Source organism: Danio aesculapii, chromosome 6, assembly GCF_903798145.1.
Source record: "Danio aesculapii chromosome 6, fDanAes4.1, whole genome shotgun sequence".
Lineage (NCBI taxonomy): Eukaryota > Metazoa > Chordata > Actinopteri > Cypriniformes > Danionidae > Danio > Danio aesculapii.
Window position 1 is genome coordinate 57,754,165 of NC_079440.1, and position 10,628 is coordinate 57,764,792.

The 10,628-nt window shown below is 35.5% G+C and overlaps 1 protein-coding gene across 1 annotated transcript; it reads left to right on the forward strand.

Annotated features, from left to right (window-relative positions):
* The first annotated feature begins 2,403 nt into the window (after positions 1-2,403).
* manbal (mannosidase beta like) lies at positions 2,404-10,308 on the forward strand. Its single transcript, XM_056460606.1, has 3 exons — positions 2,404-2,551; positions 6,516-6,677; positions 8,919-10,308. The coding sequence occupies exons 2-3, from the start codon at positions 6,528-6,530 to the stop codon at positions 9,033-9,035; spliced, it is 267 nt and encodes an 88-aa protein (XP_056316581.1). The 5' UTR covers positions 2,404-2,551; positions 6,516-6,527; the 3' UTR covers positions 9,036-10,308.
* The last annotated feature ends 320 nt before the right edge of the window (positions 10,309-10,628 follow it).

A 10,628-nucleotide genomic window follows, 5' to 3' on the forward strand; every position in this document is an offset into this window, starting at 1 on the left:
TAAATATTTATTTATTACTTACTGTATGCAGTTTCAAATGAAATTATTATTTCTTGTTGCTTTTAGTACTATTACCAGTAATAACTTTATTACTCTTAATAAGAGCGATTTCTGAAGGAGATCGTGTAACTCTGAAGACAGAAGTAAAGCTGAAAATTCATCATCGCGGATGCAGCCCTCACTATTCTGCTGCCCTAGGCGGCCGCTAGCTCGCCTCTGGACGCGCCGGCCCCGAGAATATGAAATAATTCTCTTTTTCACGAGGCCAATCGAAAACCGAACTTGTAATTCAGCAATAAATATTTGACCTTTAAAATGTAAAACTCCAAACGATTGACTAAACAAGATTATTACACTATAGGCTAGACTATGTTACAGTCAAACTACCAATTTAATGTTGAAAACAAATTAAACCAGAATAATATATAATACCTCTCTCGTGATACTCATTTGTCGTTTTATTACTTATGTCCTTGACTACCAAAACAAAATAGTCCGCTGGCCAGCACTTTTGGTTTGGTTTTCAGAGCTGCTGTGAACTTGGTAATAGACTGATTTCACACGGCTGCCATTTTTAAAAGCGAAATCGAGGCTGCGGTGGGAAGAAACCCGGAAGTATCGTTGGGAGTTACATTAGAACGTTGTGTACTTGGCTGTATATCTTATCAGCGAATAGAAAGAGACACAAATTTATCATTTCACCACCTTCTGAGTGACCCGAAGGTCCGTTCTGAATGAATGGTAAAAATATAAAGGCATATCAGAGCTCATTTTCAGCTAAGTTAAGGGAAACGGCACTAGTTAGCTAACGTTTTCTTTCCCAAACACACGTTTTAGATGCCATTTATCAAACTCAAGTTAATGAACTGATTCTTTCACTATATTAGACTTGTCACGATACTGAATTAAAAGAAAATTTGTCAATTTCCCGCTAACATTTAAAGCACTGTCGATGGCTTTCTTAAAACAGCGCTGATTGGCCATTGTGTTCACGTGCTCAACAGATATGCTTGTGATTGGCCGAGAAGGTCATCAGTTCACCCTCCGCTGTTTACTGAGCACAAACACAGCCGAGCGATCTGCTTGATGACTCGACTGATCCTTATGGCTGTTCCGCGCTTGCGCTCCAGTCTCCGTGTATCTGTGTTTGCACTGGGTGAAGAGCGGTAAACTGAGTGCAAACACAAGATACATGGAGACTGGATCGCGAAGCAGCCATGAAGATCAGTCGAGTCATCCGCGCTCAGCGGCGCTTCAATTTTAACTTAGCGGGAATTAGACTGTTTTAAAACTTCAGTACCGGGACAACACGAGGGTGTGCTACAGAGGACTGCAGTGTTTATCGCTCACCAAGTTACATAGGCTGAAGCAGGGAAGCGTCCCCTCTGTTTACCTGCTGCCATGAACTGAAGCCTAGGAGGACACTTGAGCATATTACTCTTACAGAGCTTGTGATGTTGTTTGATGCTAAATTGCTTTTAATTGTTTAAATTAAACGTACTGACTGATATTAAAGTGATGTTTACACCATATCTGTATTTTGAAATCTCGGCAACAGCTGGAGGTTTGTAGTCCACAGCATGTTACTGCAATGTTTACAGTGCTGGTCCTATACTTCCGCGTTTCTTCCCACCACAGCCTCGCTTTGGTTCTTTAAAATGGCGCCCGCATGAAATAAGCGTATAAACAGCGCTCATCATTGCAACGTGCGGGGTTGGACAGTTCCATTTTTGTGCGGAGGGGGACTTTAAATTTGATTGACAAACTTACAATAGCTAAAGTGTTGTGTTAATCATCAACATTAAATTACATTCATATTACGCCTTACACCTGTTACATGTTTTCAATGCAGTTTTTCTTTGCTGCTATCTCCGTGGTCTCTGGCCAGGGGGAGGCTGAGCCTATGGTCTCTACTCAGTTGAAATCCCGTTTGAATGAATTATTTACTACCTGGCAAAAATACAGATTCATTAACGAAACATGAATGAATATCTGTCCTCGAAATTTGTATACTGTATTTAAAAATACTTAATATAAACGTTTGTGTATAATATGTATATGAAAACGTATAGAAATTGTATTTTTAATTCAATCAAATAATTTTCCAGTGACGAACCTACAGTTTTAGCGGTTACAATTTAAGTCACTGTGATTGGTCCATCCTGAGCAGCGCTGAGATAAATAACAGTTGCTATGTGAAAAAGCCAGCCGGTTCACTCGCAGTCTAAGTAGATGTTCTGATCATAAAAGGACAAACTGGATACATGATACATTACATTTGGTTTACAGAATTAAAATCTGGTGAGTTTTTTAATGAACCCGACTGTCATTTATCTGACAGCCCTATCGCATAAACAGTTTAGTTAGTTTCTTCTCCGGTGCAGCAGGAGGCAGTAAAGCCAATAAACCCTCAGACCAGAATCTCAAACACATACGAGACAAAGCGCAGACGTGTTTACCCTGAATCTGACAACAAACGGAGGCACTCTGCCGTTTTAGGAGGCGACTTTTCATTTTAACAACACAACAGGCCTGTGTTTTAAAGATACAGGTAAGTGGTTTGTTCTTTTGTGTGTGATTTACACCCGCAGAGACCCCTCCGTTATGTTATCATTAAGAGTAGTGCTAGTTTTGCTCTTGTGTGTGTGCTAAACTAATACTACGGCAGGGATGGGCAAAAATACATTGTATTTGAAATGTATTTTAAAATACCAAATACCTCAATTTTACGTCTAGCAAAATAAACTACTAAATACAGAAGCCTCAAATGTTATCAAAATAAAATACTGTATTCCACTAAATACTACAAAATACCTTTACAAGGGAGCATGACATTTATTTGCAAAACTTCTATCGACAGGCCTAATTATTCGATCAATCTCTTCATCGATAAACTGACTCTGAAAGTGAAGTAAACAATGATTGACAACAGCAAGTTTAATTCAGCTTCTCTCTGCCAACTCATTCACCTCTACTTCTGTACACGAGGAGGTATTCATAAACCCTTGTTTCCCTTTCATTTTAGTATAAATTGCAGGGGTGTAGCAACCGGGGGCGACGGTGGGGATCCGTCCCCCTCACTTTTAGGGACAGACCATTTAGAAACAGGTGAATAATAACTATATGAACGTATGATCTCATACAGCTGTCCCCCCCCCCCCCCACCACCACTTTTAAAATGTCCGCTAAGCCCCTTATAAATTGAATACAACTCTTATACAGAAAGTCCAGTCTTGAAGATCCCTCTTTAATTACTGTAAAAGCCATCTAATGCAGATAATGAGTTGGAATACAGTAGGAAAATCCCATGCAAATGTCAACCTTGCCATGAATAAAATTAAGTTTTTGTCTAAATAGCGAAACCGTTTCTGCGTTTTTTTTGTGCAACTAAGTATTTTACAGTGCTTTAAAATACTCCAAAATGTCTCTTAATGTTTTCAAACAATTATATTTGATTTACCAAAATCACACAAGGGCCAATTTCACATCCACAACAGAGAGACGTCACATCCATAACCAAACTTTTTCCTTATAAATGCAAAAAATGTCAAATAAAATAAAATCAATCGTTTTTGTTCTACTGTGAGCCAACCCTTATCCTTTTGATTAGCATTGTTTCGTTGGGGTTGTGCAGTTTAATTCACAGAATTTCTACAAAACATGTTGTATATTGTAAACTCGCAGCCTTTTTTGGTCACATCCATAACGCATGCTTATTTCACTCATTTAAATGATAAAAAATGTTTACAGATTGTTATGATCCTGTAACTCTGTGGTTAGTAGTTTTGGAAAATATAAACAGATGTTTCAATATAATGTTCACATATACTTTCTTTGTGAATTTATGTTTTGAGATTTTACTGCAAATGTCACATCCATCACGCTGGACTTGCTCAGTACTATATCTCTTCATTGTGTTTCCGTTCATTGCATGGCTTGTAAAATTGCCACATCTCTTAACAGTCTTATATTATAAAGGGAGATGTATGAAGGGGTAATTTAATAGTTTTTTAATAAATGTAGTTTTTTTTGCAATTGAAATCAATACTAAAACATGATTTCTGAAAACTACTAATACCTCCAGCTTTAGTGATCATGTTTTTTTTGCATTTGTACTCTTCAATGCACAACATAAAACATGATCTCTCTCTAAAATGTAGTCATCTGCTTTTGTAAATAAACTCATCATATACATCCTGCTGCTGTGTAACTGGAGTTTTTCCCCAGTCTGTAGAGACTGGAGGATTATTGAATATATGTGTCTTATACACTGTATTGTGCCACTTTGACATCTTTAGTCAGGCATGTTCCCTCTTCATTAATTATAAGGTGCACCTACAGATCAGCTACTGGCATCTGAAACAGTCAATGAAGCACTGAGGAAACCGCCACTGTAGGACATACTTTTATGTTGTTTGTCTTATTTTCTTGGCATCTACATCAGCACTATTATTTGTGCAGTATTCTCATTCTCCCAAGATTTTTTCGTTTTTTTCTGTAACTGGAAGAGTCTCAGTTTCTCACCTCATCTGTAGGTGTTTTATAATTCTAAAGTTCCTCTGCATTTCCACCTGCAGCCCTGAGACTGATTATGTGCTGAAGGATTCACATTCAGTTCTTATGAACTGATATCTCATTTCTTATACTGGCTATATATATATATATATATATAGTTTAAGTCAGAATTATTAGCCCTCCTGTTTATTTTTTCCCCAATTTCTGTTTAACGGAGAGAAGATTTTTTTTTTCAACACATTTCTAATCATAATAGTTTTAAATACTCATTTCTAATAACTGATTTATTTTATCTTTGCCATGATGACAGTAAATAATATTTGATATTTTTCAAGACACTTCTATACAGCTTATAGTGACATTTAAAGGCTTAACTAGGTTAATTAGGTTAACTAGGCAGGTTAGGGTAATTTTGTATAACAATGATTTGTTCTGTAGACTATCAAAATAATATATAGCTTAAATTGGCTAATAATTTTGACCTTAAATGGTTTTTAATAAATTAAAAGCTGCTTTTATTCTAGCGGAAATAAAACAAATAAGACTTTCTCCAGAAGAGAAAAATAAATATATAAATATATATATATATATATATTTATTTATTTATTTATATATATATTTATTTATTTATATATATATTTATATATATATATATATATATATATATATATATATATATATATATATATATATATATATATATATATATATATATATATATTTACTTATTTAAAAGATTATATTATATATTTAAAAAAGAAAAAAATAATTAAAAGGGGGCTAATAATTCTGACTTCAACTATATATATATATATATATATATATATATATATATATATATATATATATATATATATATATATACTATTTTCTATAATTGTTGACTTTTGTTGTCATTTGTCTGTTATTTTCTTTGTGTGTTGCATAATTTCCATTCATTCTCCATTCATTGACCTCCTTCTTAATCAATTTTCTGCTCTGATCTCAAGCCTCGGCAAATAACTAAGAAAAGACCAATCAGAGGCTGCATTTTTATGACATCATCATGTAGACTTCTTACAATGTATTTTACAAATACAAGACACTAATGTATTTTAATTCAACACATTGACCCATTTTCATCAACCCAATCAAATACAAATTACAAAATACTATTTTGTATTTAAAATACGTGTTTGAAATGCTTGTATCATAAACACTGCCCGTCCCTGCTTACATGTGCTGGAAAACCTTGAAAATGCTTGCGTTATTATCTAGGGTTTTCAAGGTCTGAAAAGTGCTTTTAGATTGTTGATGAAGTGCTTGAAAATGTGACGATAATGTTAAATATTGCTTTCCTAATAATGTATTTTACTAACCAAGGTAAAGTTGGTTTTATATTTATATGGTACTTTGAATATTCAGTCTGAAATCACATGTAGCAGGACTTCAAAACAACATTAGGACTATATCTAATGTGTCACAAGTTGTTACTGAACGAATGTGCGAATATAAAACCAAATTTACCTCAATCTTTTAACAGAGTAAATGACAGTATTTTAATGTTAGGCTAAGGGCAAACACACCATGGTCAAGGTTTTCCTTAGAATGCTGTAATGTACAGAACTACGCTATACACTAACTAATAGCATCTAATATAATGTGATGAAGTACACTGTAAATAATGCAGGGTTCCACACAACTGATTCCTGTTTGTGCAACATGAAGGAATTAAGTTCACTTACTAGTTTTTACAAATTTAAGTGGATTGAACATAAACAATAAAGTTGTCCCCAAAAATCAAGAATTGTGCCGTTTCAGCTCATTTTGAACAAACAACACACGTCATATTTTGAGTTTATATGTGTTTGACACACTTGTGCTGGAAAAGATTAAGAATGCATCTAGAAAGTGCTTAAATTTGACCCTGACGACAGTAATAAATTCGTAATACCATGTATATTTTTATTATGTCATTGCACCGTGGTGTTGTGATCATGTGTGTGTTGTGTGTTTACCAGGCGCTCTTCATCATGTCCGCTGATCTGGATCTTTCTCCTCCGGAGGTTCCTGAACCCACTTTCTTCGAGAGTCTCCTGCGTTATGGATTGTTTCTAGGGGCCATTTTTCAACTCATTTGTATTCTAGCTGTAATTATACCCACATCCAAGAGCCACGAACAGGTGAGGACGACATACAGATCTGATCGTAATCAAACCCACGTCAAAAAAATACTGTGGTGTTTTTGAACTGTACTACTGTAAAGTGTATCATCAGGCTCTTTAAGTGTATTATATGTCTTTAAGAAGTCTTAAATATTAAAAACTACATTTTAGCCCTTAAAAAGTGTCAAATTCACTGAAATATTGTTTGTCTTAAATCCTTTTAAACGGGTCTTAATTTTCCTTCGTTTATGTGTCGCTCCCCAATCGATCCAACACATCCAATATTACAAAACCTTTAGCAAATGTCTATCCATAACTATTTTATAACAGTCTGTTGTGCGTACATGTAGCTTACGTTTTTTTAGTGTTTATTTTCATTTATGTTTACAAAAATAGTATGTATAGAACTATAGCATCTGAGAAATAACTAATAGAATTAGTTTATTTTGATGGGTCAAGTAAAAAAAAAAATTATATATATATATATATATATATATATATATATATATATATATATATATATATATATATACATCTATATATACACATATATACATAGATATGCATATATCGTTTTTGCTAGGCTATTAAAGACAATCCTATATAAGTCAGAAGTTTAATTCTTGATGGTCTTAAAAGAGCTTAGAAGTGCTGCATTGATTTATTTAACTACAACTGTTTATTAAGTTTAAAGGTTTGATACCGATTAGAACTTGAAGTGGCAACAAGGTCTTAAAATATTCTGAGAAGGTCTTTAAAAAGGTATTAAAATCATCTTGGGTTTCCTGCATATACCCTGGTAATGCAGTTATTTGCCTTAATCTGAGCAAGACAATAATAAGATGGTGTTGACATGAGTTGCGTTTTGAACGTTCCTTTCATGATCCCGTTTTACATGTTATAACACATCATTTGACACCGCGCTATCCACATTTCCTCTGGAGTTTCAAGTAATTTTGGGTGTTTAATTTTTAATGACTGGACTTTAACTGCAGTTTGGCACTTTCACTTTCATTTAGGAACATTTCATGCATGCCCCCTGTGACAAACGAGATTTTGGATGCGAGGAACTGCTGAAAGAGGGTTGTTTTCATGGAATTTGATTCGGCATGCCGAATGGGAGAAAATAAAAACTCCCCATTTCTCAGTAGAAACACAGCCGTGTGTGTATAGACTATCCTGTCACAAAATGCAGTGAAAATCCTACACAAAGCTGATGGGTTCAAACCAAGTCATTCTCATGGATTAATGCTGAAAGCTCAAAGACGTCACGTTGTAACGGCCGGTACAGACATCTACTCTACATGCTGGAATTCACACAAGGATCTTATCTCCGTGACACAGCTTTAAGATTTCTTTTCAAACCTTTTAGAGCACAAATTTGCTCTAAAAAACGCAAAAACAACCAATTTTCACTTTTTTTGGTGAAATATACAGTTGAAGTCAGAATTATTAGCCCCCCTTTGAATTTATTTTTATTTTTTAAATATTTCCCAAATGATGTTGAACAGATTCAGGAAATTTTCACAGTATGTCTGATAATATTTTTTCTTCTGGAGAAAGTCTAATTTGCTTTATTTCAGCTAGAATAAAAGCAGTTTTTAATTTTTTTAAATCCATTTTAAGGTCAAAATTATTAGCCCCTTTTAAGCTATTTATTTTCGATAGTCTACAGAACAAACCATCATAATACAATAACTTGCCTAATTTACTGTCATCATGACAGAGAAAATAAATCAGTTATTAGAAATGAGTTATTAAAACTATTATGTTTAGAAACGTGTTGAAGAAATCTTCTCTGTTAAACAGAAATTGGGGGAAAAATAAACAGGGGGTCTAATAATTCAGACTTCAACTGTGTGTCCTAATGGTGTTTATAGCAGCGTAAGACACGTATTTGACTGTCAACATCTCAAAAATGTTTTATCTGCCAGATATTGCTTGCTTTGCTCTTCTAAACTAAAACTCACACTGATTTATTATTTTTTTACAATTATGCGTTTCTTCTGTTGAACACAAAACAAGATCATCAAGAAATCAGCCATTGACATCAGTAGTAGAACAACAAAAATGATGGAAGTCAATGCCTATTTTTATCCCCAACATTCTGCAAAACATCTTCCTCTGTGTTCACCAGAAGAAAGAACATTTGAGTGAACTCTCTTTATGCGTTTTTTAATACACTTTAACCCAAGCGTATGAGTTGTCTGATTAATCTACATGGGAGAAATGATGAACGTCTGTGTTTTTCTCTCTCAGCTGGTGGAGACGTCAGATCCGGCTGACACTCGCAGCTCTGATCAGAACCGAAAAGCAAAGCCACCCGTTCAACAGATCCGCCAGAAGATGAAAAAGGAGAGCAAGAAGAAGAGATAGTTTCAGGAGTGTGTGAATGTGTGAAGATTCACTGCAGCATCTGATAGACTCACGCTTGTATAAAGGGCTGGATTCCACACAGCTCTGCACAGTTTAGCTCCAACCTGATTTAACTAATGGAGTGCTTCAGGTAAGGGTTGCAATTAAACTGTGCAGAGCTGCGGCCCTCCAGGAACTGAGTTTGACACCCCTGCTTTATAACATCTGGATTGACCGAGTTACTCTTCAACTTTTATACCAGGGGTGTCCTTACTCGGTCCTGGTGGGCTGATCTCCTGCATAGTTTAGCTCCAACTTAATCAAGAGCTTGATTAGCTGGTTCAGGTGTGTTGGAACTAAAATATGCAGGACACCGGCCCTCCAGGACCGAGTTTGGACACCCCTGTATTATAACATCTGAATACTGTTTAGATCAATGGCCTCAAATTTAGTTCCTGGAGGGCCGCAGCTCTGCACAGTTTAGCTTTAACCCTAATTAAACACACCTGATCAAACTAATTGAGTCCTTCAGGATTGTTTGAAACCTCCAGGTAAGGGTGTTGGAGCAGGGCTGAAACTAACCTGTGCAGAGCTGCGGCCCTCCAGGAACTGAGTTTGGACACCCCTGTATTATAACATCTGAATACTGTTTAGATCAATGGCCTTAAATTTAGTTCCTGGGGGGGTCGCAGCTCTGCACAGTTTAGTTCCAACCCTAATTAAACACACCTGATCAAACTAATTGAGTCCTTCAGGATTGTTTGAAACCTACAGGTAAGTGTGTTGAAGCAGGGCTGGAACTAACCTGTGCAGAGCTGCGGCCCTCCAGGAACTGAGGTTGACACCCCTGCTTTATAACGTCTGGATTGACCGAGTTACTCTTCAGCTTTTATAACATCTGAATACTGTTTAGATCGGTGGTCTTAAACTCAATGTCTGGAGGGTCACAGCTCTGCAGTTTGGCTTTAATCACCTTCAACTCAGGAGTACGCAAGACTGCTGAAGAACGCATATTGAGAAACTAAGTTTGGACACCCCTGGTCTACTAGTCTTGAACACCTTGATTATTTGGATCAGCTGTGTTTGATTATGGTTGGAGCAAAACTGTGCAGAGCTGCGGCCCTCCAGGAATCCAGTTTGAGGCCTGTGTTTAGAGGTGTCCATGCACTTCAAACTGATCTGTTTGTTTTGTCAAGTTATGTGCTGTATTGCTTTTTATGTCATCTTTGAGGTTATTTTATGTTCACTTATTTTTTAATAAAGCATTCTTCTGTGTTTTTCTGGTTGTGTTTAAGTGATGAGTCTTATTTCAGTACAACTGAAACTCCAGCAGGAATTTTCATTGGTTTACAGGATTTTTCCAAATAAAAAAATCTGTTTTATCTGCTTAAAATGTCATGCAAATGCAGTCCAATTTTATTTAAGTTACAATTCTTGATGTTAGTAAACCACTAAGACTTTGAGCTTAATAAACTGATAATTAGCTGCTGAATAATAATAAGGTTGGGTATTGGGTAGGCCTGTCACAATAATCAATATATGGACTTATCTATGGAGCTTAAAACATGCCCAAATAATCTGTATTATATTTGAGTTATTGACAAGTTATTTAAT